The sequence below is a fragment of the Oncorhynchus masou genome, chromosome 22 (assembly GCF_036934945.1).
Source record: "Oncorhynchus masou masou isolate Uvic2021 chromosome 22, UVic_Omas_1.1, whole genome shotgun sequence".
NCBI lineage: Eukaryota > Metazoa > Chordata > Actinopteri > Salmoniformes > Salmonidae > Oncorhynchus > Oncorhynchus masou.
This window is the reverse complement of record NC_088233.1, coordinates 35,293,614-35,320,240: the sequence shown is the minus strand read 5'-3', so window position 1 is coordinate 35,320,240 and position 26,627 is coordinate 35,293,614. Positions and strand designations below refer to the sequence as shown.

At 43.0% G+C, this 26,627-nt stretch overlaps 2 protein-coding genes across 4 annotated transcripts in view; both read right to left on the bottom strand.

The window, feature by feature from the left end:
- LOC135509391 (capping protein, Arp2/3 and myosin-I linker protein 3-like) overlaps positions 1–10,477 on the bottom strand; it is a 33,593-nt gene extending 23,116 nt beyond the window's left edge. For both annotated transcript variants that reach the window (XM_064930018.1, XM_064930019.1), the window contains exons 1-17: positions 10,333–10,477; positions 9,973–10,067; positions 9,407–9,457; positions 8,116–8,175; positions 5,372–5,493; positions 4,986–5,083; positions 4,775–4,845; positions 4,481–4,630; positions 3,810–3,898; positions 3,485–3,579; positions 3,276–3,362; positions 2,961–3,070; positions 2,068–2,145; positions 1,843–1,919; positions 1,666–1,770; positions 1,442–1,511; positions 1,072–1,153 (exon numbers count right to left, since the gene is read on the bottom strand). In XM_064930018.1, coding sequence (XP_064786090.1) covers positions 1,072–1,153; positions 1,442–1,511; positions 1,666–1,770; positions 1,843–1,919; positions 2,068–2,145; positions 2,961–3,070; positions 3,276–3,362; positions 3,485–3,579; positions 3,810–3,898; positions 4,481–4,630; positions 4,775–4,845; positions 4,986–5,083; positions 5,372–5,493; positions 8,116–8,175; positions 9,407–9,457; positions 9,973–10,067; positions 10,333–10,369 — 1,477 coding nt within the window. In that variant the 5' untranslated portion in view covers positions 10,370–10,477. The remainder of the gene's footprint in view (positions 1–1,071; positions 1,154–1,441; positions 1,512–1,665; positions 1,771–1,842; positions 1,920–2,067; positions 2,146–2,960; positions 3,071–3,275; positions 3,363–3,484; positions 3,580–3,809; positions 3,899–4,480; positions 4,631–4,774; positions 4,846–4,985; positions 5,084–5,371; positions 5,494–8,115; positions 8,176–9,406; positions 9,458–9,972; positions 10,068–10,332) is intronic.
- A 161-nt stretch (positions 10,478–10,638) lies between these two features.
- LOC135509390 (transcriptional repressor CTCF-like) lies at positions 10,639–26,313 on the bottom strand. Of its 2 annotated transcripts, XM_064930016.1 has the most exons (12): positions 25,072–25,088; positions 24,839–24,929; positions 24,137–24,637; positions 23,632–23,983; positions 23,359–23,529; positions 23,010–23,264; positions 22,764–22,913; positions 18,200–18,360; positions 13,510–13,692; positions 13,265–13,409; positions 12,906–13,154; positions 10,639–12,465 (listed from the first exon to the last, which is right to left on the bottom strand). In XM_064930016.1, exons 2-12 carry the CDS (start codon positions 24,860–24,862, stop codon positions 12,254–12,256), a joined length of 2,403 nt encoding a protein of 800 aa, XP_064786088.1. In that variant the 5' UTR covers positions 24,863–24,929; positions 25,072–25,088; the 3' UTR covers positions 10,639–12,253. The 2 variants fall into 2 exon arrangements, with proteins under 2 accessions (XP_064786088.1, XP_064786089.1); XM_064930017.1 differs by lacking the exons at positions 24,839–24,929; positions 25,072–25,088 and adding an exon at positions 26,146–26,313.
- Positions 26,314–26,627: the final 314 nt, after the last annotated feature.

Sequence of the window (26,627 nt, the reverse complement as noted above, 5' to 3'; positions counted from 1 at the left end):
AGTGGTTGCGAAACATTTGGGAAACGTTTAAATGTCTTGGAATGGCCTAGCCTCAATCCAATTGAGAATCTGTGGAATGACTTAAATATTGCTGTACACCAGCAGAACCCGACTTGAAGGAGCTGGAGCAGTTTAGCCTTGAAGAATGGGCAAAAATCATAATGGCTTGATATGCCAAGCTTATTGAGACATACCCCAAGAGACTTGCAGCTGTAATTGTGACAAAAGATGGCTCTACAAAGTATTGACTTTGGGGAGGTGAATAGTATGGGGTGAATAGTTATGTACGCTCAAGTTCTGTTTTTTTTGTCTCATTTCTTGTTTGTTTCACAATAACAAATATGTTGCATCTTTAAAGTGGTAGGCCTGTTGTGTAAATCAAATGATACAAACGCCCCCCAAAAATCATTTAAATTCCAGGTTGTAAGGCAATCAAATAGGAAAAATGCCAAAGGGGGATGAATACTTTCGCAAGCTACTGTAGATCATAGTAAGAGAAGAGAATGGTATTTTCTCATATCTATTGGTAGTTCCAAAAGTATGCCTAGTTATAATAATAACGCAGAAAAAACAGGTACTTCACATTTCATATTATTAATGGAAAACCAAATGTTTTCTTTGGCCTTGAATATAAATTGCCTGCAGCATTCGGTTGCCCTTTGAGATTCCTGCTCAGAAATGTATACAGAATATTCAACTCTAGTGAAGGGGTTTGATCATAATGATGCCCACACACTGGTCCCCCTGAGTCCCCCTGAACAGTTCCCAGAACAGCCCTTCAGCCCCCTCCACTCCCCCTTGGTGAGGCTGGGCTGGTCCTGGCCTCTCCTCATTGTGCTATAGAGCAGGGGATCATCCCATGAGACACACACACAGAGAATAATGTATGTTATATTATCTGAATTGTGTGTGATTTATCACCTGCTGGCACCACCTAACACACACACCTCCCTGTACTCTCTCCTGGTAGGAAGAAAATGAGAGAGCATCCGATTCATAGAGCGAGAGAGAGGAGAAAAGGTGAGAAGGAGAGAGAGCGAGAGAGAAAATGGGTGAGGTGAGGAATCATACCATTGTCAGAGAGGTCCAGACTGCTGATGGCCTTGGCTTCAAAGATGTGCTCCTGAATCACCTGGGCTCCAGCAGACCCCAGCTGCACATATAATACACATGATTATCAGCCAGACAAAACCTAGCTCAGCTACCTGGTTCGTGATGATAAAAAAAAGTGAATGGCGTGCATGTGTGTGTACAATACATTGCGATAGAAAAATGTGTAAAGGTTAGGTTACTCAGGGGGGGGGGGCCTCATTATAGCAATAATTAATCAATATTAAATCGTGATTATTTGAAGAAATGACCAAATCTCTCTCAGTACTGAGTTTCCACGACAACGTGTGTGTGTGTGTGTGTGTTTATATATATATATATATATAGGTACCTCACAGCCACTCAGGTCTAGCTCCAGCCCACACAGATGGGTATTTGTGGCAAGACCCTGCAACAACAATCTGCATACAAGACCGATTGGGTTCATTTCACCACAAAAATATGCGTATCAAACAGCAGTATACACAAATGTCAATCAAAATGCAAACATATAATTATAAGTAGGCATCACATTCTGTTTGGCATGCACTGGTTTAACATTCCATCAGTGCTCACCTGAGAGCCTCTGGGGGTAGTTTGGTTCCTGCCAATCCCACGTATCTGAGCTCATTGCTCTTACTGAAGAATTCCTTTACGGTCCTCGTCACTTCCCTCACCTTCCTGGGGACAGAGACAGGTCAGTGGACGGGTTGGACAACACTAGTCAGAGATGACAGATGGCAGGGAGCTCACCTGTGGGAGAAGGAGTTTCTGGACAGGTTGAGGTGGGCCAGGTTGGGGCAGCAGCCTGCTGACAGAGATACAAACAGCTAGGGAGAGAAGGAAGTTGGGGATGTAAAGGTTCATTGGTTCACATTGGCACAAACATGTGACATCGAAAAGCAGATCAGGTTGTGTATTTTAAGTTGATGAATATGACAGAAACTGGCTGGAGGTGAAAGGGCAAAGGCCACTTACAGTGTCCACAGGGCAGTCTGTGCCACTCAGGTCCAGGTAAGATACAGCATTGGTCCCAGACAGGAACTTAAACAGGTTCTGACAGGTAAAGATGTAAAGCTATTCAGTGCTATGGTCCTGTAGACTAGAGCCAAACCCAACTACAGGGCAACTCAATTCAATACTGTACAGTGGAGTAATACATTTACTCTGATTGAGATTCCTCCTGTATCATTAAGTCATATCAGTATCAAGTAGCATGCATATCCTGTCACATATCAGTATCAAGTAGCATGCATATCCTGTCACATATCAGTATCAAGTAGCATGCATATCCTGTCACATATCAGTATCAAGTAGCATGCATATCCTGTCACATATCAGTATCAAGTAGAATGCATATCCTGTCACATATCCTGTCACATATCAGATATCATGCATATCCTGTCACATATCGCATGCATATCCTGTCACATATCAGTATCAAGTAGCATGCATATCCTGTCACATATCAGTATCAAGTAGCATGCATATCCTGTCACATATCAGTATCAAGTAGCATGCATATCCTGTCACATATCAGTATCAAGTAGCATGCATATCCTGTCACATATCAGTATCAAGTAGCATGCATATCCTGTCACATATCAGTATCAAGTAGCATGCATATCCTGTCACTTGAGACTGTACTGGCAAAACAAACTCCCTTTGTCAAATAACCTCTAGACAACCCATTACTGAATATAACCACAGAGTTAATGTTCCATAGATACACCCTATACATTACAAAATGCATTTAGCTGAGATTAGCAGTGCCTACAGTATGGAGCTTTACTCAAGTGTAATAGTGTATGGAGCGAGCGAGACTGAATTCTAAGAAGTGAACTGAAAACAAGTGCTGCCCCCGCACTCACCACAGCTTCCTCTGTAGCCAAAATGCCTGTATTCCCTGACAGGTCCAGGTGACACAGAGAGCTGGAGAAGGCCTTGTTCTGCCATAACGCCCGAGTCAGATTTCCTAGACCTGGATAGATGAAAGGGAGGGAAAGGAATCAGAGAGAGAAAAGAAGCTGCATGGATCTCTACTTATTCACAGTATGTAGCACTAACAAAAGCAACCCAAGTAGTCAAGCATGCTTTTAATAGAATATGTAAAAGACATTACATTCACATCTTTGTGAAAGATGGACATGCAAAAGGGTGCAGCAGACAGAAGAGTTGGAATGTACCTTTGTGAGAGAAACTAATCCTGGAGAGGGACAGCTGGGTGAGACCATTGGGCAGATTCTCCAGTTCCTGACTGAGAGCTGTCACACCTGATGACAGATATCACAACGTTACACACATGAGCAGATGAGTAGTCACTAGCCATTCCAGGGAACACTAGCAATGGACATTGACAAACCTAAAACGTTTTCAATGGTAACTAAATGCTTGCCTTTGTCCTCTATGTGATTGGCTGACAGGTTGATGATGTGGATGGCGGAGCAGGTGTGATCTCGCAGGGCACAGGCCATCTTCACTGCAAAATCCCTACAAGAGGAAGGGCAAGGAGAGAGAAAGAGGAATGAAAAATAGTTATTCCTGTGAACTAAAATGAATAATAAAGTGTCAACCAATCACATAAATCAAAAGATTTCCCACTTCCTCTGTGCTTCTGGCACCAGGTAGGCTGTTTTGGGGGAGAAGGAGGGAGGTAGAGAGGGAGGGAGTAAGGGATTTTTTTAATGAGGTGAAGGTGTATCAGGTAGTAGACTACTCACAGTTTGAGCCCACATCCCTCTAGATACACCTCCTCCAAGGTGGAGGATCTGTTGATCATGAAGAGAACCTGCTCTTGGACCTCTGAGCTCTGCGGATAGATACAGAGGGGGATTATTATTTCTCTGATTTCTATTGAATCATTAGACATCCCACCTCCATACACTGACAGGAAATCTAATCTCAATGAGAATCTCCATATGATCTCCATCTTCAGTGTCAGCCCTTTTCTCTGGTTGCAAACCACCTTAAATACATTTTCCTGTCAAATATAACTACATCTGTGCAGTTCCAGACAGCTTCTCTCCCTTATCATGAAGGTCATTTCGTCTGAACTCCATCATAGCCATGTGATTGCCTAAAGGCACTCCAGTATCACTAACACAAAAGTAGCTAGATTATGAAGTCATTATCGTGCCCTGCCTCCAGGGCACAACAGTCTGTGTGTACATGTGAGGACTGTTGATAAGCCCTGCTAGCCCCTGCAGCCTAGACCAGGCTGCCAGTTAGGTCAGCCACAGGATCCCATCATCAGCTCACACTGCCAACACGTACAGACAGTCATGACAGGCCCAGAGAGAGCAGTACTCAGGGATAGAGAGTGATAACATGAGACAGTGAGCTCTCCAACTGGACCTGGAGAAACAGACCAAGATGTGGCTAAAATGTTTACCAATTTGAGGTCTTTGCTGGAGATCTTGGTGAACCATTGGTTGAAGGAAAGTGCAGCCACTGATAAGGCCAAATCTCTGTTTTCCAGATGACTGAAATCCAGGAGGTTGAATTCCCGACAATTCTGGACATAGTAGATGTTGTCCACATCCTGAAAGAATAAAAATCATAAACACCTTTACTAATATTCTTGATGTATGACGACATCAGTTGATATTAATAGTAGATTTTTTATATTTTTTAAATCAGAAACATTGAATGTTGTGTCGTCATAGGGGGATGGTAACCTACTGACCCATTGGACCTCCTCTCTGCAAGGTAATTCATTGAAGTCACATAGAGCAGCATACGTCTCTGAGAAGCCTCCTGTAGTGTAGAGAACCAAGGAATGGCAGAGCGATCAAATATTGTACAAATCCACATCCACACACCTACACAGTGTCCACATAGTACAATACACACAAGTGAGGGGACAATGCGTCAGAGCTTGGATTGATTCTACTGACCACATGGTCCCAGTGTTCCAGTCAGGTGCTCCTCCACCCGGGTTGCCAGGTTCATCAGCCGCTCCTGCAGGTCTGGAGGGATCTTCTTCAGGATCTTCCTGAGGGCAGGAAATCGACACACATACATGTCACACATTTTAATCCTCTTAAAATGGCAGATATTTACATTAGGTATCCACTTTATCATCGGCATTGGATTGAAATATGATTCAGAAGTGACCTCTGTGAGTAAAAAAAGCTCAATTTCTTGGATAGAAGAGGAGCCCTAATCAGTTGGTTAATGGGTAGATGTTTCACCTCAGGGGTTTCTGCTATAAGTATATCACAAGCCACTCTCACCATGTTTGAGGGAGGAAAATGTCCATCTGCATTGCCACGACACTCACCCTGGAGATGAATCAGGGAAGATCTTCTTCAGAGAAGCTGTCACATGACTGACCATAGCCTCGAGGTCCTCAACAGACGTCAGACTGAGAGAGTAGGTCTGTCTGTCCGTCTCAATCACCACCTAAATGGTCAACACACAGTACAAAGGAGTCTTTCTATCGGTCTGACAACACCATTACATACAACCAACACGCAGTGACACAGATACACATTCTGACAGAAACATTGTCTAAATGGTATAGTGGTTAGTGGACACATGAACTCGGAAACACATTAACACCGTCTCTTTAAAAAAATATATATTTTACCTTTATTTAACTAGGCAAGTCAGTTAAGAACAAATTCTTATTTTCAATGACGGCCTAGGAACAGTGGGTTAACTGCCTTGTTCAGGGGCAGAAGGACAGATTTGTACCTTGTCAGCTCGGGGATTTGATCTTGCAACCTTTCAGTTACTAGTCCAACGCTCTAACCACTAGGCTATGCTGCCACCCCACCGTCTCTGCTTGTTCATTTGGTGTAACTAAATACCTGTAGAGTAGTGATGCAGGGGTTGACTCATAGCTCGCAGTCCCGGTGGGTTTGGGGTCATTAACTATTGTGTGGATGGATGTGTGGTTGTGAGGTGCTATACATATTCAACAGTCACAAGATGGGACTTACAATAGGTTTATGGCACGTCAAGGGAACTGCAGCCTACTGTTCAGATGGGTTAAATGGAAACTGAAATCTGGACTATAACCTCTCACATAGCCTTAATATTAATGTAGGCAAAATGTTGACTAGGGAAAAGGAGGGGAGAAACATGACTTCTTTCTTTCAGCATCTTGAGAGAATGTGAATGCCCAGTTAGATACCGTCTGAGGTGCTCTTTATCAGCGTCGGAAATTTTAAGAAACATTTAAACCTGGCAAAAAATACTGCACCCCCTGTCAAAAAAAAACATTCCACCATCTTTGACTGTAGCCTACAGCGTATTTTCTATATAGCGGTTTCGGCTCAGGTGCAGGTTTTCACTTTATCACATATAGTCAGGCAGTTCTAGGTCAGCAAACAACTGACCAGCGCCCCACTACTGTAGACATTGTGGTGAGTGGTGACATTGGCGCCTGACTTTGTCTCAAAGTGGGGGGTGCAAAAAAACTAAAACAAGAACGCAAATGTATCATTCTCCACATTTAATGTCAGCAAGGGAGTTCCATAACTTACATTTCAAATGTCCACTCGCATAGCCCTCGAGACACAAGATCTGAGCATGTGTAAAAACCCTTTGCTTACGGAAAAGCATATCAAGGGAAGTCAACATTAAAATGCAGTTTAACCCTATTAGGCTCATTCATTCCCATTGGAAACGACAGGCTGTGGTCTATCTTGGGTTAGTTCTAAAACATATTTGGTGTCACTGAACTGAGCAACAGTCAGAGAAAGAATGACAGTCTGCACATGTTTACCCCCCCCTCGAGTACCTGAACCGGTAGTGGTGACTAATGTTTCCTACCAACAGGACGTAGTGTTAACCTCTGCAACGCTACAGAAGACAAACCACCATCTCAGAGCCCTGACTGAAGTCGGGTGACCTTTGACTGCATCCTGTGTATATGGAATGGGACCAGAGGTGCGTAAGGAGGGGATTCTTCAGATGAGTGGATGGAAATCTGAAGTTTACGCCATTTCTTACTGGTATAATTCCATCTTCATATGTGGTAGGTCAAACACTGTAAACATATGGTGATGAGTTGAGGACAGCAACAGCAGCAGGTAGCCTAGCGGTTAAGAACATTGGGCCAATAACCAAAAGGTCACTGGTTTGATATCTCCAAGTTGACGAGGTGAACAACCTGTTGATTTGCCCTTGAGCAAGGCACCCGAATTGCTCCTGTATGTCTGCTAAATTACAAAGAAATTACATCTGGAATATTTTACTGTTCACATTTAACAGCATTGAGTTGGATAATTTGCTATGTGCTTCTGATCCCTGCTTCAGCACAAAGCATGTTTTTACAGCAAATAATTTACATGACCAGCAGTGATCAGAGCTAGCTTATTGTCAATCAGGGCTGCTATTTTTCCAACAGACATTAAAACCTCTTAACACCCAGGCAGTGGTAACCATGGGTCACAGTGGTCAGGCAGTGGTAACCATGGGTCACAGTGGTCAAGCAGTGGTAACCATGGGTCACAGTGGTCAGGCAGTGGTAACCATGGGTCACAGTGGTCAGGCAGTGGTAACCATGGGTCACAGTGGTCAGGCAGTGGTAACCATGGGTCACAGTGGTCAGGCAGTGGTAACCATGGGTCACAGTGGTCAGGCAGTGGTAACCATGGGTCACAGTGGTCAGGCAGTGGTAACCATGGGTCACAGTGGTCAGGCAGTGGTAACCATGGGTCACAGTGGTCAGGCAGTGGTAACCATGGGTCACAGTGGTCAGGCAGTGGTAACCATGGGTCACAGTGGTCAGGCAGTGGTAACCATGGGTCACAGTGGTCAGGCAGTGGTAACCATGGGTCACAGTGGTCAGCCAGCCATGTACCATTGTTTCCCGGTCCCTTTATATACACAGTACAGGTACTGTATGTGCAACACATTTTTGCATCCTGGTTCAGGCAGCTTTCAAATAGTTCAATGAAGTACTGAGAAACATACGTCATTCAATCTGAACAGAACAGACAAGTTAGAAGTGACACACACCACAATACAAAACATGTCACTCAAACACATATACAAGGACATTATTTGGTTTACCTGATTAAGACTCTCAATGCTGATGGCATAAATCTCTAAATAGCTGAAGGAGCTTTCCACCTGCAGGGAGAGACCAGACTGTGGACAACAGTGAAGCACTGATACAAACACAGAAAATGTATACTGACTCACACAGGTTAATACATGAAAGGGAAGGTGACGGGAAGAGAGAGAAAGAGAGGGGGGGTGGGTGGGAGAGACTGAGGTCCTAGTTGGGGGGGGGGGAGCTACGGCTCCAATGAGAGTCAAAGTAAGATAAGAGCTCTCATTTCTATGTCAGCTAACAGTGGGGGAAGGAGGTCATTACAACTGAACCTTAAACAAAACATTTGCCTTCATGGGCCTCCAAGCATGGTCACGGTACCTATAGCAAAGTACACAACTGACATAAGCATAAGTAAAGTCATGTCCACTTTCAGTCACATGAGATGACATTTTATTTGTGTTACTTCCCTTTTTCCACGTGAAACTGAGGCCAGCATAACTTGTTTCTACACTGTATAACAAGTATTAGAATGTACTAATACAGGTCCATCCTCTCTCTAATGCCTTGAGCCGCTCCATTTAACCCTCCCTCTCCATCGAGCGTGCCATGCTCCCTTCCTCCACTCTCCATCGAGCGTGCCATGCTCCCTTCCTCCACTCTCCATCGAGCGTGCCATGCTCCCTTCCTCCACTCTCCATCGAGCGTGCCATGCTCCCTTCCTCCACTCTCCATCGAGCGTGCCATGCTCCCTTCCTCCACTCTCCATCGAGCGTGCCATGCTCCCTTCCTCCACTCTCCATCTAGCGTGCCATGCTCCCTTCCTCCACTCTCCACCTAGCGTGCCATACTCCCTTCCTCCACTCCCCCTCTCCACCTAGTGTGCCATGCTCCCTTCCTCCAGTCTCCCTCTCTATCTATCATGTCATACTCCCTTCCTCCAGTCTCCCTCTCTATCTATCGTGTCATACTCCCTTCCTCCAGTCTCCCTCTAGCGTGTCATGCTCCCTTCCTCTGCTCGGTAAGTTAATACTCAACTTGACCTGCAGGTCTTCACTGTTATTTCAGGTGCGTGCTGGGATTCAGTTGGCACTGGCTGGGTATTTCTTCTAAAGGGAGATACATACCTAACTTCCAGTAACCAAAGTCTATTTTTACAATAATTTCCTCATTCTTCTGTAAGCTCATATCAGACTGTAAATGGGTCCTGACTGACCATAACCAGACTCAAGCAATGGTGTTAACATGTAGTTGATTTCCAGTTGGAGCAACTGTGTTCAAGACATGAGTAAACACACAAACACTTACCCTGGCAGGTTGCTTACTGTGGACAACATAAGCTCTCCATAGAGTCATCACCTGGTTGTGTAAACAAAAACAAACATGTCAGTAACCACTACAAGATCAATGACTGTCTGTCTCGTGTGTGAGTGAGAATGGACTACATTGTATGTAGCCAACTGTATTGGAGGTTTATTCAAATTCTCCCCCATTCACATTGCAGTGTAGACTGTCAGCTGTCAGCTTAATAGCTCCACTTGCAGGTGGAACCTGGTAACTTCAGCCACATTACAAACAGATACACTGTATTTCTCCAGGGGTGAACCTTCCTCCTCGAGACCCTCCGGTAGCATTTTGTTCCAGCCCAATATGCAAACACACCAGATTCCAGATAACCGGCTGCTGCTCTTTTGTACATTTAAACACACACAGCTAATATAGTTTAACCCTCTGTGGTCAACATAAACTAATGCCAACAGCGCCAAACAAGCCCCAGCCGATGGCAAGAAGCAGGGTTTTCTTAACCATAACAGGTTAAAAACCACCCACCACAGTGATTTGTTGGACCCAGGGACCACGAGGTCCCTACTCACCAGAACCCTGCTCTCAGCCTTCCCCTTGGGTTGGTTTAGCTGCACCTGCCGCATGAGACAAATCTTCTGAGGCTTCAGCAGCTGAGTGATGTGCTCTTCTCAGGAGAGAATAGAGAAGAATGACAATAACAGGGACAGCGAGCCATTCATACAATAAATCAAATATTTCAGATTCAGCCCGGCATTCAGACAGATCTTTTGCAAGAGAACACAGGCACCGCCGTAACACAAATATATATTTGGGGGGGTGGGCGGGGGAGACAGGAGAAAAAAATAGAGGCCATCTCAATCTTAAATGAGCATACAAACAGGAATACATTGAGAAAGATAAGTGGCAGGAAAAACAGTGGAGCTCCATACCTTGCAAGCTGTAAGAGATGTCAGTATTGCCAGCCATGATGTTGGGCCCAGCTCTTGTCAGTAGGGGTAAGAGAGAGCGTGGGAGTAGCAGCAGCGGAGGCAGCTCAGGCAGGTCTGGGAGGTACACACACACATCCTGCTGCTGTCTACCACACTCAGAGTGAAACCATAGCAAGCTAGGAGCCCTGAGACAGGAAATGACAACCCTTTCAGTATCACCTTTGCTAAAGATCCTTACATGATCTTCTGCAATAACATAGTAACGTCAAACACACTTCAACAAAAAATACAAAGGAAAAAACAGGAGTAGGCCCATATCTTTTTATTAGCTGTACAGTAATACATTCCGCATACCAACATGCCCTCTCAACCCAACAATACATGTATTTATGTTGGTTTTCAGATCATTGTAAAATTCACACAGTACAGCCAGGTACAAAAATGCATCAACCTAGAATTTTTAAGAGCTTGACAAAAGCAATTTAAATGCAATTACATATAGAAGGAAGCTTCATGTTGTATCAGCGTCAAATGGTCTATGAAAGAAAGGACATTGTTCTCTGAAACGACTAACAACCTTGATACAAAATATCTTTCCCTTATAGTTCTCTCCTCCCCTTTTGAACCTCCTTATCAGAATTCCACAAGGCCCTCTGACCGCGTCTGTATACATCCAACACAACTGCACCATTGGGACAAAATGGTTCGAGAAATTAACAGTGAACTGGGAAAAACATTCTGCTTCACAAGATTACCAAAGCCTTAATAATCATCTTTCCTTTACAGTTAAGACCTGAAGCTCGTTGAATTGGACACCTCCCCCCTTTACAGTTTCACACAGAACTTGATTAAAGCTTTCCAGAACATGGGCGCAATTTACATCACAATCTCTCTACCTTATCTTGAAAAGCAAAACAAGACGTATATGGTCATCTTTCAAAACCTCTAACATTAGTCCATGCGGTCGAGATGTTAGGTAGGTTAAGAGTGAGTAAAGCTGCTAACCTCGGTACCTCCAAAAATAACACTAGATATTCATGCTAAAAAGCTCAAAACCGGAAAGATCATATCTCCAACATGATTTACAGAGTGGGCAAAGCCTCCCATTTAAGAGATTAGAAATCCACATACTGCCTGTGTTCCAAACAGCTGGTTAAGAGTTCCTTTCTCCCAGCATTAAAGTTTTTTAGATCACTAGAAAAAGATTAAAATATGTTTGTAATAAAACTAAAAAAGTATTTACAAGCAAAACCAGCCGAGATTACCGTTTGTACAATATAACTGCAGTCTTAAAAACTGTAGGTCGATGCATGTCACTGTCCCCGATTACAGTAGTTAATGTAAGCCTCTACAAACTCCATAATCTGTGACAAGTATAACAGTAAGTAAAATGTAATATGCAGTGAATAAAGTGTAAAAAATATGGAAGGACTTCCTTTGACAGTTAAAGTAATAGTTTTAGTCTACCGCAGAGGTCCTAGATAACAAGGCTGAAATTACTGGCACTCACTGTTGCCATGTCAAGCTCACATACAGGTTAAGAAAATAGTTTGAAAAAAAAAAAAAAAAAAAAAAAAAAAAGAAGAAGACCACTACAGAAAGTCCCAATGTCCACGTGTCAAACCTCAGCTACCATCCCTCCATGAAGGGATCCATTATTACACGTTTCTACAACATTCCTCCCACATAAAAATATCTACATTTCTACAGACCAAGCAGCTAGAACTTAAACTGTTACAGTGAATGCATGGAAGGAAGTGGGTTTGAGAGTGATAAGAAAACACACTGATTTGTTTAAGACAAAAACCAAAAGTATAAAGCGGAGTGGTTTGTAAGATGGCAGATCGTATGAAGAGGGTAGACTTGTTGAAGGGAAAGGTTGAGACAAGGGGATGTCTTTGAGCAGTCTGTGTGGGCTAGATCACCGGTCCATCATGCTGAGGATCATCTCAGGGGTGAGGTCTCCGTTGGGGGCAGCGTCTGCTCCAGGCAGCTCCACCGTCTCCACCCCTGCCTCCTCTGGTTGCTCCACCACCACCTCTGGGGCAGCCTGTTCAGCCTCTTGCTCCTTTTTCACTATGATGTCCTCTATGGCGCCGGTATTCTCATCCTCCACCTGCATGACGGCTGCAGCTGAGGAGACAGATAACACCCGGTATTATAACTCGACATTAAAATGGTCAGTAAAGCATAAACTGGGCACAGATTTAGACCAGGGATGGGCAACTGGCAGCCCGTCCCCTTTTTGTAGGCCCGCAGATCAATTTACCCAAAATGTTAAAAAAATACTAAGTGCAGCCACTTTTGCCCTCAGAACAGCCTCAATTCATCATGGCATGGACTCATCAAAGTGTTGAAAGCGTTCCAAAGAGATACTGGCCCATGTGGACTCCAATGCTTTCCCACAGTTGTGTCATGTTGACTGGATGTCCTTTGGGGGGTGGCCTAATTCTTGATACACATGGGAAACTTGAGAATCGCAGAGTTCAGATTTGATGTGGCCTCTACCCCATCAAAGTCGCCATCCTTGATTTAAACATTGCATGATATTGGATCAGGGAGATTTAACTCACCTGAAGCAGCCTTGCCTTTGGGGGCAGCCTTGCTGGCTTTGGCGGGGGGGGAGGGTTTGGGGATGTTCTTTGGAGGTCTGCCGCGTTTCCTCTTGACAGGTGGCTCTACAGGGGCAGGAATAGGTTTGGTGGGTGGAGCCTGCTCCAACTCCATCATCTCCTCCTCCTCCTCCTCTTCCTCCAGCAGTGCTGCCTCAGCCTCCTCATCCTCTTCATCAATGTCATCCAGCTCAGGATCAGCATTGTCCTCTGGAGGTGGGAAGTTAAAGAGTCTAACACTGATCTCATTACATCCAAAGAGCAATAGTTTATAGGACACTACAATTAGATATGTTTCAGTATTAGAAAGGGCCTCTCACCACTGTCGTCATCGTCATCATCGTCTTCGTCCTTCCTTGAGCGCATCTTCCTCTTCCTCCCACCTCGTCCTCTCTTGAGTGGGGATCCGTTCTCTCCTTCACTAGGATCCCCGTTACAGTTCTCTGCATGTCTGGCCATGGTGTTCTGAGGAGAGTTTAACAAAAGGATCAAATGAAGGGCTATACCAAAAACAATGGATGTATTCTTCCACGCAATAAATGTGTGTTTGAGTAAGTGTCCATACTCTGCGGGTGAAGGCCTTGCCACACTTGGTGCACACAAAGGCAGTAGGCACAAAGTTGGGGTCATGGTAACGCCGGAAGTGCATGTCCAGAAGCTGCTTCTGACGGAAGGTCTTCTCACACTGGCTACAGGCGTAAGGCTTCTCTCCTGTGTGGGTGCGCCTGTGCATCAGCATATGGCGCTCCTAGTCAATGCAAGGACAGCAAGAAAAACACAAGGACAGAAAACTTTTACCAACTCCATCTCAAAACTATGCTGATTGTCCAGTATCCATAATGAGTGAACGTTTTTATATTGAGGGACACCTGGAGGTAATGGCAATGAAATTAAAATGGATGGTCCCCCCGAGGAAAATATATATTTTCACCTGGCCCTTCCAGAGCGCTTGAAACTTGACTGTCTGTTTTTAACCTTCCCCCTCCAAAATGATCATTAAAACAAACATTGTCGGAACTAGAAGCACAAGCATTTCGCTACACTCACATTAACATCTGCTAACCATGTGTATGTGACAAATAAAATTTGATTTGATATAGCAGGGAATATTGAATCCCTTTTTACTAGGTGATCAATGTTGCAGTCGTGATTTCTATCAAATCAATCCCTGGTTGAGAACCACTACTATATTCATACCATATTCATATTATCCGCTAGAGGGCAGCATTTGCCACTTTAAGTGTTAAGGGACATCCGTTAAAGGATGATAACTATAAATTACACGACTTTAAACTGTTAGTGAGCATCCACACTAGAGGAAAGTTTGTTCTACAGTAGCCTACAAAGGCCAATCAACTGATCAAAGCATCCTACTGCACGCTGTATATCCTACTGCACACCTATTATTAAGAATGGAGCTATATACACAGGGTACCATAAAGCCTAGGCCTGATTATCCAACCATTTAGATCAGTTATGGGTCTATTGTCAACAGTTTACAGTCTACTCATATGGTGCATTTTGATCACACCATCGCACACACCCTCTCTCAGCCAGGGGTGTATTCATTATGAAACCATTTATAAACTAAGAGCAAAACGAGAGTTTTTAAAATTTGACAAATTCAGGTTAGCCTCTACCTGTTTCGTTTGTTTCTGTTTAACAGCTAGGTCCAGGATGATCATCATGTTGTCATCCAGTCAGATTTTATTCATTTTCCAAGCTATAGCACACTATTTTCATAAAGCATGTTTTTAAAGGACCAAAGAGTTGTCTGCTTCGTGTTTTCATAGTTGACATTGAACAATTATTACGATACTGGTTTAGTCAAAGCCCAATTCACAGCATTAGAAAGCCAAAATTCTTCCCACTCTTTACCAATATATACCCTCATTTGGCATGTTGCTTTCTTTTGCCCTGTTTGATTTGTGAGCTTAAACTTAGTGGGCAGGCTTTTGTTAAACATGAAACAAAGTAGGCCCAGAGACTAATGAATACCCTATTTGCCTTCATCAAAATGTTTTTGTTGCATATTTCAGTCCAGAACCTGCCAGGGTTTAGGGGGGGTTGTAACCTATTCGAAACAGAACACTATAGCAGTTCGCAAAAAAAGAAGCCTAAAATAGACAAAACACATATATATTATTCCAGAACTGCAGTTCAGGGTTGGAACTCGTATTCTCTACTTTAAATCAATCAGTCCATTTTGAAATTGTGAAAAAAATGTCATGATCTGGCAAGGAATGTTGCTGTTCTACAGCTTTGTTAGTGTATCTCATCGGTTAGATATGTTTTTGTAGGCAGTCATTTCCGTAGGCTTAATGTGAGCTTGGACGCGCAACACACGCGTGTGTGTAGAGGGAGCGATCAGATCAAAACTGTGAGAGAGACAGGTAGGCCTAATGCAGGGAAAAGAGAATGCAGGGAGAAGAAGTGTGATCACTTGGCTAGAGTAGCTAATGCACATAACAAATGGAAGGAACACGAGTCAATGTGAATTAACGGCGGTCGTCAGGACGAAAATCTCACCTGGCTTTTCAGGCAGCCACAAATGCCTTAGCCTACTTTATGACTGCGGTAGAACTTCACTGCCCCTAGTGGTCATACAGCACAATAGGATTTCACATTTTCTTATTGTTTTAATGAAAAACTGATTCCATATAGCTTAGTGCAATTTGACCCCCTTCACGTGTCCTCCGAAACACGACCCGCCAAGCGGCGCTGCTTCTTAATGCCTGCTCGCTTAACCCGGAAGCCAGACCCACCAATGCGTCATAGGAAACAGAGGAAGCACCAGGCCAGCTACAAGGAGTCGCTAGAGCATGATGAGCTAAGGAAAGACCTCCGGCCAAACCCTCGCCTAACCGCAGGACAATGCTCCATACCACACAGCCAGGTCAATAAAGGTGTGGATGGAGGACCACCAGATCAAGACCCTGTCAAAGCCAGTCCAATCTTTAAACCTGAACCCCATTGAAAACCTCTGGAATGTGATCAAGAGGAAGATGGATGGTCACAACCCATCAAACAAAGCCGAGCTGCTTGAATGTTTGCTGCCAGGAGTGGCATAAAGTCACCCAACATCAATGTGAAAGACTGGTAGAGAGCATGCCAAGACACATGAAAGCAGTGATTGAAAATCAGGGTTATTCCATCAAATATTGATTTCTGGACTCTTCCTAACTTAAAACATTAGTATTGTGTTTAAAAATGAATATGAACTTATTTTCTTTGCATTATTTGAGGTCTGACAACACTGCATCTTTGTTATTTTGACAGTTCTGCAAATAAATGCTCTTACATGACAATATTTTTAATAGGAATTTGGGAGAAATGTCAGTAGTTTATAGAATAAAAATGTTATCCTCATTTTACCCAAACACATACCTATAAATAGTACAACCAGAGCTGTATATGGAGCATACAACAATCACAGCTCTGTAGATTTTGCCGCGAAGAGACAGAATCAATAGATAATTTATTCTGGAATTGCCCCTATGTAGCTCGTTTCTGGTCACAGGTTCAGGAATGGCAAAAAAGGTAAAACATTTTTATTAAACATTTAAAAAAAAAAAAAATCACAACATGCACTTAAAATTAACCTTACAAATAACAGTTTTGGGTGATTTGGATAGCTGTAGTCAGTCAATAAACAATATAATAATACCCGTAGGAAAGGTTTTCATCTTTAGCTCACAATCTGTGGATAATATACGATTAGAAAGGTTCCAAAATTTTGTGAAACATCATAGTACAATTTAACTATATATGGCACATGGAAACCAAACTAGGGTGGTCTATAGTGAAAGAAGGGACGAGCTGAGAGTGGTGATTAAAGAGCTTATGTTTGGTAATGTATTACTGTTATTTGACTGCTTTAAATAAAAGTACCATGTATGTAAAAATGTAGCAAAAAAAGTTGTAAAAAAACTAAAGATATTTGTCTTCTGAAGAGGGGGGTGGTGGGGAGGGGTTAATAAAAATAAAAACCCCTTAAAATATTTTTTAAAGGACTGACGCCTCAACACTGCCTTAGACTGCTGCGCCACTTGGGAGGCCCTACATGCATTACAATGCTGTAACAAACCGGGTTAGGCAGGCCTTTTGTGTTCATTTTTCAACTTTATGATGATCAGGACCTGTTAGTGGTAGTTTTGTGATAACGGCACTGTGATTTTAATTTGGTTGTTTTCTTAATATTAACAATTACATTTCTTGTTTGTTTTTTTTTAAACAAAAAGTTTAAACCAGGGGTTGGGTCCAAAACTTTTTTCCAATCGTTTCGTTCTAAAACAGAACCACTGTTTTTTTTTGTTTCACTGTTCTGACCAGTAAAAATGGCTAGAACAAAAAAGTACATTTTTTTAATAATTTCTTTCTGTTCCTTTTTAAACCTCTGAAATCATATATTTGTACATTTAGCTCAACATTACATTTCTTCACCAATCATGCAGTGTGGATAGAGCAGCTTTCTTTGGAGCAGGCAAGCTATAGTTAAGTGAGTTGTTTACATGTGTGATGGAAAGACAAGGCGTGAAGTTTGCAACCAATTTTACGGGTGGGGATAAAGGGTGGAGGCAGCTTGGCTTAAAGCGCTGGGCATCTGGTGATGACATGTATTATCTGAATTAGGCCCAGAGAATTATACCAACGGAGGGGCGGCTTAAACAGAGGAACTTTTAATGTCTGAACTTCAGAGTTGGCTTAACGTTGGACCAGAGAAGCTAGCTAACGAGCTTGTTTTTACAGTGCGGCAGCAGAATTTTAAAAAGTAGTTGTGAAACGTGATAACTATAGTATCCTAAACTAGCATTAAAACGGTGAATCCATTCTTCTCCAATTAAACATGTCTCTCACAATCATTTGAATCACGGTTTAACGTCAATAGGCTAGACTACAGCGTCTGCGGGGGGAGGGAAAGGAAGCCTACATGCGCACACACAGGCAAATATTTTCAGATGGCAGGCAGACACTGGAAGAAGTTTCTGATTGAAAGGAGGGTTTTGCATAGGTGCTTTGTAGCATGTTTTTTTGTGGGACTGGAAAAACATGTCCGCAAAGCAAGAGGTTATTAACTGGTTCTAATGAGTTTAAAATAATGGTTCTGTACAGGAAAAGTATTGAGCACTTCCATTCCAGTTTTCGAGTTCTGTTCCCTGAACCGGTTCCGACCCCTGGTTTAATCGTTCATACCCCTAATATTTACTCCAGCCTAGATTCTCTATCATCCCAGGTTAGAGACAGCAGGACCTCACCTGTCTGCAGCAGTAATCACACTGGTCACACTTGAAGCGTTTCTCGTTCTTGTGGGACTTCTGGTGCTGGATGAGTGCGTAGCGCTCGTGGAACACAGCATCACAATAACGACATTTCCTGCCCTGCTCAATGAACGAGTGCTGTTTTCGCAGGTGGACGCCTGAAGGGGAGAAGGGGGCAAAAAAAAGCTTATTGAAAGAGATGTCATCCATGTAAACAAGTTCAGTCACAATTATGGCTGTGGCGATCACAAAATTGTCAGCCGGTGAATGTCAAGCAAATAACCATCGGTCTCCCTGTAATTTACCGTTAATTAACAAACACATTTATCATCTCCTGGCTTCCACACACAGCCTAGAAACCAATGATGCAGACAATTGGAACATATACATTTTAAAAAGTCCAATAAATCCATGTAACATAGCCTACACCGTCACAATAAATCCATGTAATATAGCCTGATGAGATTTGCTTAAAATTCTGTGGCATTATTTAATTGTAGGGTTGCAATGGGTTGGAAACTTTCCAGGACACTTTTGAAATGTTTGCTTAAATTCATCAAAAAAGTTAGCTTATAACAGTGAACCTTTTTTTGTGGGATACACATAAGGCAATTCTAGGTCCTGTGGCATATCTTGGTTAAACTATCCACAATTCAATGGAATTGTAACCCTCTGCATGCACAGTGCATTCTTCCATCGCAGGTATGTTCAATTGCAATCTTCATCACATGTACAGCTGATTCTCAAGATATTGCACACTATGAGATGCCATTGAGCCCACACTACTACACTGTCTGAGCCAAGGACGACATGATTTCTGGTAAGTTTTGATTGCAATACTGGGTGGGGCGAATATATTTTTTAGGACATACAGGATTTTTGTTAACTAGTAAATAGTATCCTACAGCAAATTGTATTTAAATAATTTCTAACTTGTTAATTTCTGCTAGTTTGTTTTAGCTTCCTTGAGCCTGCTAACTGAGGTGTTAATTCACCTGTTTCCATACATGTTTAATTTTAAATATTCATTTTACAAAGGAGTTGTTTAATCTAACTGTTTAACCACTTATCTGTACATGGAATTGTATTTGGGATTTTGTAAAATTTTCCCCCTAATCTTTATAGGAAAATGCCACAGACACTATCTGATGCGTGGAGACATTTCACTGTATTTCATTTGCAAATCATATCCGAAGAATGCAACAAAGATGCAGAATCATCTGGTCAAGTGCATAAAGTTCCCTCAGCGCTCACAACAAGCAACCTCTGACAAAAGTCCCTATACTTCTATTTCAGGTAAAAATTATGAATCAGACACCTTATTGACCCAATGGAGGAAAGTAGTCAGAGAAATGCTGATGAATGTCTTGCTCGAGCCGTGTACGCATCTGGTTCACCTCTGATGCTCACAGGAAATGTGTATTGGAAGAGATTTCTGAATGTTATTCGCCAGCAAACACTCCTCCAACCAGATATGCTTTATCTACACATTTACTGGATGCAGAGTTCAAGTGAAGGTCAAGCAAATCATAGAGAAAGCAGCCTGTATTGCAATCATCTCTGATAGGTGGTCAAATGATTGTGGGCAAGGAATAATTAACTACATCTCCACCCCTCAACCAGTATTCTACAAGAGCACATACACAAGGGACAACAGACACTACATTACCGATGAGCTAAACGCAGTCATCAATGACCTTAGACCACAGAAGATATTTGCAATGGTGACAGACAATACTGCGAACATGAAGGCTGCTTGGTCTAAAGTGGAGGAGTCCTACCCTCACATCACACCCATTGGCTGTGCTGCTCATGCTTGGAATCTACTTCTCCAGGACACCATGCCACTGAAAACAATGGATACACTCCACAGAGAGCCAAGGAAATGATTAGCTATGTAAAGCGTCATCAAGTTATAGCAGCAATCTACCTCACCAAGCAAAGTGAAAAGAATAAAAGCACCACATTGCAAAGGTTGCAAGATCGAATTCCCGAGCTGACAAGGTAAAAATCTGTCATTATGCCCTTGAGGCAGTTAAGCCAGTGTTCCTAGGCCGTCATTGAAAATAAGAATTTGGTCTTAACTGACTTGCCAAGTTAAATAAAGGTAAAATGTAAAAAATATTTTTAAAATACAAGGGTTGAAAAATTGGTCAGGCTTTTTTGAGCCTGACAACGAGCCATCCTCAACAAGGTTGGAAAGTGACCGTGAAGATGAGGCCTCAGAGTCTGATGTTCAAGAGGTGGACATTGAGGTCGTCCTTGGAGAAGACATGGAAGCCTGAGAGGAAGACAACCAAAGCTTTAGTTTTTAGACTATCATTTTTTGGGAGATGAGATGAATCAGTGGGGATCATTCAATATTCCCTTTTATTGTTCAGTGAAATCATCCCATGTGTAGTCAACTCATTTAATTAAAGTTCAATTCGTGACTAAATTGTTTTTTTGGGAGGATTTAATCATGTTTCCACCTCTGAATATTCCCCAAAATGTGCAACCATATTTAATAGTATGAAGAATACAATTGAACAAAGCTGAATAAAATAGAAAGGATATTTTCTCCCAATGATTTGAGGGAGTGCGCTCATGCGGCTCTTCGGTATTGAGCGGTTAACATAAAAATAGGTACTTCTATATGCTTAATTTAGAGTTATTAATGTATCTTGTTCTACAAACGTTGGGCTATATGTTCACCCTGACTATACCGCTCGCGGTGCAACCGTTGCAAAATACATTTAGAAATCTAAATTATTCAATTATTGCACCCACACTGTACGTGAGCGTCTGCATTGCCAAGGGCTAAAATAGAAGTCAGTTCAATTTGTGAAACATATTGCGCTGCAAATCCTGCTTCTCCCATCTCCTCATTGGTTATACCCACGTGGGTGATTGAAAGACGAACTGTGTTGTCGGTCGTCGTGGTAATACTATGAAAGTTTAGATGCCAATCACCATATACGTTTAAAGAAGAAAAAGCCTGGAACGAAAAGATGACTAAAAATTATTCAGTTGACTATTTTATCTGTGGATTCATTTTCGGAGTTGAGGACCTTGTGCATTTCAGGTAAAATAACAGCTCAATGTTTATATCCCAGGACAAATTAGCCTGCTAGCTAAATAGGGCAAATTAGCTAGCAAGTGCAAGCCAGCTAGCTAAATTGCCATAAATGTTTAATGCTTTTCAACATGTCCCCAAATGAATGTAATTGGTTCCGTTTGTTTTGATATTTTAACCTGCGTGTCGTGATCGTGTTTGGTGTTTGGACGACAGCGCACATGAGCAGCCAGTTTGAGTTCAGTGTAAGGCTGCATGATGCAACTAATGATGATTAGAAAAAAGTTGCTTGAAAGGCTGAGCTCTGCTTTGATTTTGAGCAGGTTGAAAATACTTAATTAACCTCTCATTCATGCAAGCACTTGATAATGCTTCGAATTTTACAACGGCACCCCCTTTGTGGCCATAATGCACCCTAAAAAAAATCCAGGCCTTTTGCGGCCAGTGGACGTTGTGTCCTTGGCCCGGTGTGCTGCGCTAAGCACCTCCCCATCACGTGATCAGGTCTTTTTCACAGGCTACAAAGTGGAGACAGACACATCCTTATCCAATTCCGAGGTGCATATTGAAAATATTGGAAGAACTGTCCACATTTACTGTCAGCCAACAAGATGAGTAGACTTAACGAACAGCTAAAGCACTAGCCTATGTCAATCTACTATCCACCATAGTACAAAAGTTAAACTATTCTATGCGCCAAATAAATATTCCAAACGTAGTCTGGGACAGCTGCAGGATAGAATAGATCCCAAATTAATACAACCACTAGCGCCAAAAAAAACAATAATTCACAAGTGATCGGCTAATACGGTCACCCATCAGCCTATTCTTGATTTAATCTTAACTTTACATATACTAAATAATATACGTGTGAAATTTGTTCCGATTTAGAATGGACCATTATCATGCACCTGAAACAAAACAGGTGCAGCATGAAAAAAATACATGTCATCTGTGCATTTAAATAGCAAATAGGGGACGCTTTCCCCATGGTTCATTTTCATGCCAGCCAGGTAGGCTATACTCCTGTTGTAAATATAAGCAATGTGCTGAATATTAGGAAAATTGAAAAATAAATATAGTTAGGCCTAGCCTATAGAAAGCTGATGGGATCCTCCTCTTTTTTGTAGAGACCATCACTCTGTTTTCTTGCGCAATTGCATAGCCTATAGAAATGTTGCGCTACACGAGCTCCTAAAGTGTTTGATTAAATTTCCAAATACATTTGCATTGATGTCAGAGTAATTAGAGGGGCAATAGAGTGCTGAGTACCAGGCAGTTAGCAAGTTCGGTAGGCTATTAATGACCATCAGCAGCAGATCTAGGAGAAGCCTAATTACCGTGACTAAAAGGTCACGTGGAATTTTACTGCCTTCATGACTCGTGACCGCCAATACGGTCACCACAACAGCCTTAGTCACAATTAAGTTAACGGTGGAGACTTCCAAATTATGCTGTCAACATATTGGGATAATCAGGCCAAAAGTCAATGGCTAGCTATCTAACCCAGGTCACTCTTTCGGGCGATGACTGTGTCACAGTGGGGGCAGTGGAACTTAGCCACATTCTCTGTGTGCTTCTGCAGGATGTGCATCTTCATGGTTCCACTCTGGGTGAAACGGGCGTGGCAAATATAGCACTCGTACGGCTTCTCTCCTGGAAAACAAAGCAGGAAAACATGAGTGCACAAGTTCAACAAATCAGGCCAGTCACTAATTGTGTGTACACAGTATCCCTGCAGCTGTGCCTCACCCGAGTGTGTCCTCATGTGTCTCTTCAGCTTGTAGGTGTCTCTGCTGGCGTAGCTGCACAGACTGCACTGGAACGGACGCTCCCCAGTGTGGGAACGGATGTGCCGCTTTAGCTTGCTCACCTCTACACTGGCATAGTCACACATGGAGCACTTGAAGGGTTTCTCATGAGTGTGCTTGTAGCGACGATGTCGGACCAGCTCTCCACTGGTCACAAAGGCCATGTCACAATCTTGACACTTGTGTGGTCTGGTACCTGTAAACAGAAATAGAGTTATAATAGTATCTAACATGGTAATATGGACAGGAATATAGAATTGTCTGTCAATGTGCCTATGATGTCACCATACCTGTGTGTGTGTTGAGGTGGTTCCTTAGCAGGGTAACAGTCCTGAAGGCCCTTCCACACAGATGGCACTTGTGGGGCCTCTCATCTGTGTGGCTTTTCATGTGTCGGTCCAAGTTGGAGCGGCGGGGACAGGTGTAGCTACACAGCTCACATTGGAATGTTTTCTTCACACCTGGAGCATACAAAGTCAGCACTTGCAGAGGCATTTAGCACCACAACTTTAGTTACAAAATACCTCACAAACAAAGGACACAGAAAGAAGGGGTAATCTCACCCTTCTTCTTAATTTTGGTGGGTTTGGGGGGTTTCATGTTGCCCACCACCTTCTCTGCGTTGACCTCAGAGAGCATCCCTTCCTGCTGCTCCTCCTCAAAATCATACACAGACACGTCCATGTTGTCTTTATCCCCCTCTGTGTTGTAGCGCAGCGTGCTCTTTTTTGCTTTCTTGATGGTCTTCTTGGCTGGGGGCTGGTAGTCGGGGTCTTTGGCCCATTGTGGTTCTTCAGGCTGGGGCTCACAGTGCAGCTCCTCCTCCTCCTCAGGCTGGACCTGCTGTTCCTCTTGGTGCTGGAGCTCATCCTGCTCCACTGTTTCCACCTCACCATTCGCACCCACCTTCACCACCTGAAGACGCAGTAGTGTTTTTAATTTCTCTACTACTAGTACATTTAGATAGGCACCTGTGGTACAAAACATTGTTGTACACGCATAGTGAAATATGCTCCCATTAGTTCTGAATTAATGTAATATTTAGTCATGAAGTGCAGTCTCTCTTACCTGGAATCCCTCTGGCAGGGGCAGGGTGTGGCAGATAACAGGGTTTCCATCTTTGGGCATGGCCGTGGTGTCCACGAAGGTGCCCTGTAGCGCCTCTACAGTGGCCTGGGTGACAGGGACAGCAGAGACAGGGACCTGGACCAGCTGTAGCTCCCCGAGGCCTCCCAGCTGCTGCTCATCCATGTTGACAACCTGCAGAGTGATGATCTGGGTCTCATCCACCGTGGTGACCGTGGCCTCGTGGGCTGTAGCCACAGGGGCGTCCATCACCTCAGTTTTCAACTGCAGCAGGGCCGGGTCCAGGGAGTCCATTACCATCATCTCCACATTGACTCCCTCCACCAGCTGCTGGGTATCCAGACCAGCAACTCCCTCTGGCTGCTGGTCCATCACCCCTTCTGCTGCTTGCTGGAGCAGGTCTGCCACCACCTCCTCCCCCTCGTAGGTGAAGTCCTTGGCCTCAACCACAACATCTGTTGGTCCTCCGTCCATCGGTAGCAACTGAGAGAATCACCCCAAAACCAATCAGCACACAATCTAAAATGTAATCTTAACGCATAACCATTTATTAATACATGTTGAAAGTGTACCAGGACGTATGATCAATCTAGCAAGGCCTAACAGACTGAAAATGGCATACTGTGTTCAGTTCAGGCAAGATCTCAAACATAATGCAACTTCCCCAGCTTTCTAAATTGTTACCTGCACTAGAAAGGAATACTTCATCTTTCTAGATCTGCTTGGCTTGCTCAATTTCTCACTCAACTCTCCTGACTGTTACCTGACACTCAACCTGTGGGGAAGACAAACAAGTTGAACGTCTACATAAACCTATGTAGATTTATGTAATAAATGTATTGAATGCAGACACATCCGTAGCTAGTTAAGCCAGTCTAGCAAATGTGGCTGACCTGGTATTATCAAAAACAACCTACAAGTACGATGTGACATTCATTCACAGTGAACATGGCCAGCGTTTTGATAGTGGACATGAAGTCACATAGGTAGTCATGTTTTTGTACCGCTACCAGCCGGGTTGTAGAGGGAGCTCTACCCTGTTTGTGTCCATTCTAGCTCGATGTAGGCTTTGAATCAGACAGCGGACACTGGATGGAAGACGAACTGCAGCAGAGGCATTTAGATCTTTTTTTTTTTAGATAAGTCGCATTAATTTGAGACCGGAGGAATACCACGTACTAGTGGAAACGCTCGCATTAATGACTACCGGAGACATTTATGATATGTATCTTCCTTGTTTGAATTCGGTCTGCGCAACAAGCCAAGCCAGCTAACTTTTATATTGCTAGAGAAATAGCGTCTGCTAAATTGTGAAGTATTTGCATCTAGGACCTTACCATTTTAAAACGCTTGTCAGCTAACGCTAGAAGTTATAGTTCATGTGGTCATATTAAAACAGTGAACGTTAACTAGCTAATTAGAAAGTTATTTAACGTTAGTTTGATCAACGGAAGGGGTTACTAACGTTAGCTTTTGCGAAGGCCATTATCAAGGTGGGGCAATATTGACAGTAAACCGATCTTGTAAATTATAGCTAATTTCGATTGATGGCTTTACTAGCGAACAAACCTAACGTTGTGTAGATAGGGGTCTAACTAGTTAGATTATGCTTGTGAGATTTAGTAAATTCCGTGTACTGAGCTACAATCTGTCGCTCGCCGACTTCATAAGCAGCCGCGAGTTTCTATCTTGGCACAAAGAAGAAAAATAAAATGGACGCCTGGCCTAAACACTAAACCATCACGTTGAAGTATTTAATGACCGAGCCATGCCAAAGTGCAAACTAATATAGCTCTAAAAATACTCGTTAATGAGACATTTCGTTGAACTTCTGGGTTATAATGTTTTTTTTTTGCTGAATGTTCGATAACGATAGAGGGAGACAAACACCCCCGTCTACCGCCTGGACCGGGAGCCCCATCGTGACACCTAGAGGCCGATTAAAGCTCCTGCAAAACTGCCCCCTTTCCTGGAAAGTACTGTTACTTTACCTGCTCTTCGTCGTTTAATTCCTCGCTGAATTCGACAGAAAGCCCAGAGTATGTTCTTCAATCAGATCGAGATGGCTGAGAATTGCGCCCTTCTTCTCCTGCGGTTTTAATCCTCTCCCGCTTTTGCAGAGTGGGCTCCGCACAAAATGGCGGCCTTGTGAAAGTTAGTGCGCCTGTGCATTGAAGGGGGGCGGTGGCGAGAGGGTGGGTGTAAACCGTTCTAAACATTGAATTATGGGGATTGGCCATGTGGGGCGCTACTTTTGAAATACAGTACACCGTAATGAATATATCATTTATGAGGTTATTTGTCATAAATCTGATTGAATTTCTAACTTCATCCGAATGTCAATGTCTGTTTTATGATCTTCACAGGCAGTTAAAAGTGGTTGTCACAGGCTGTATTCTATATTTATTCAACAGGCCTATAATAAATACTCCAAATGTGTAGTTGTACCAAAATTATTAAAAACCTATACATT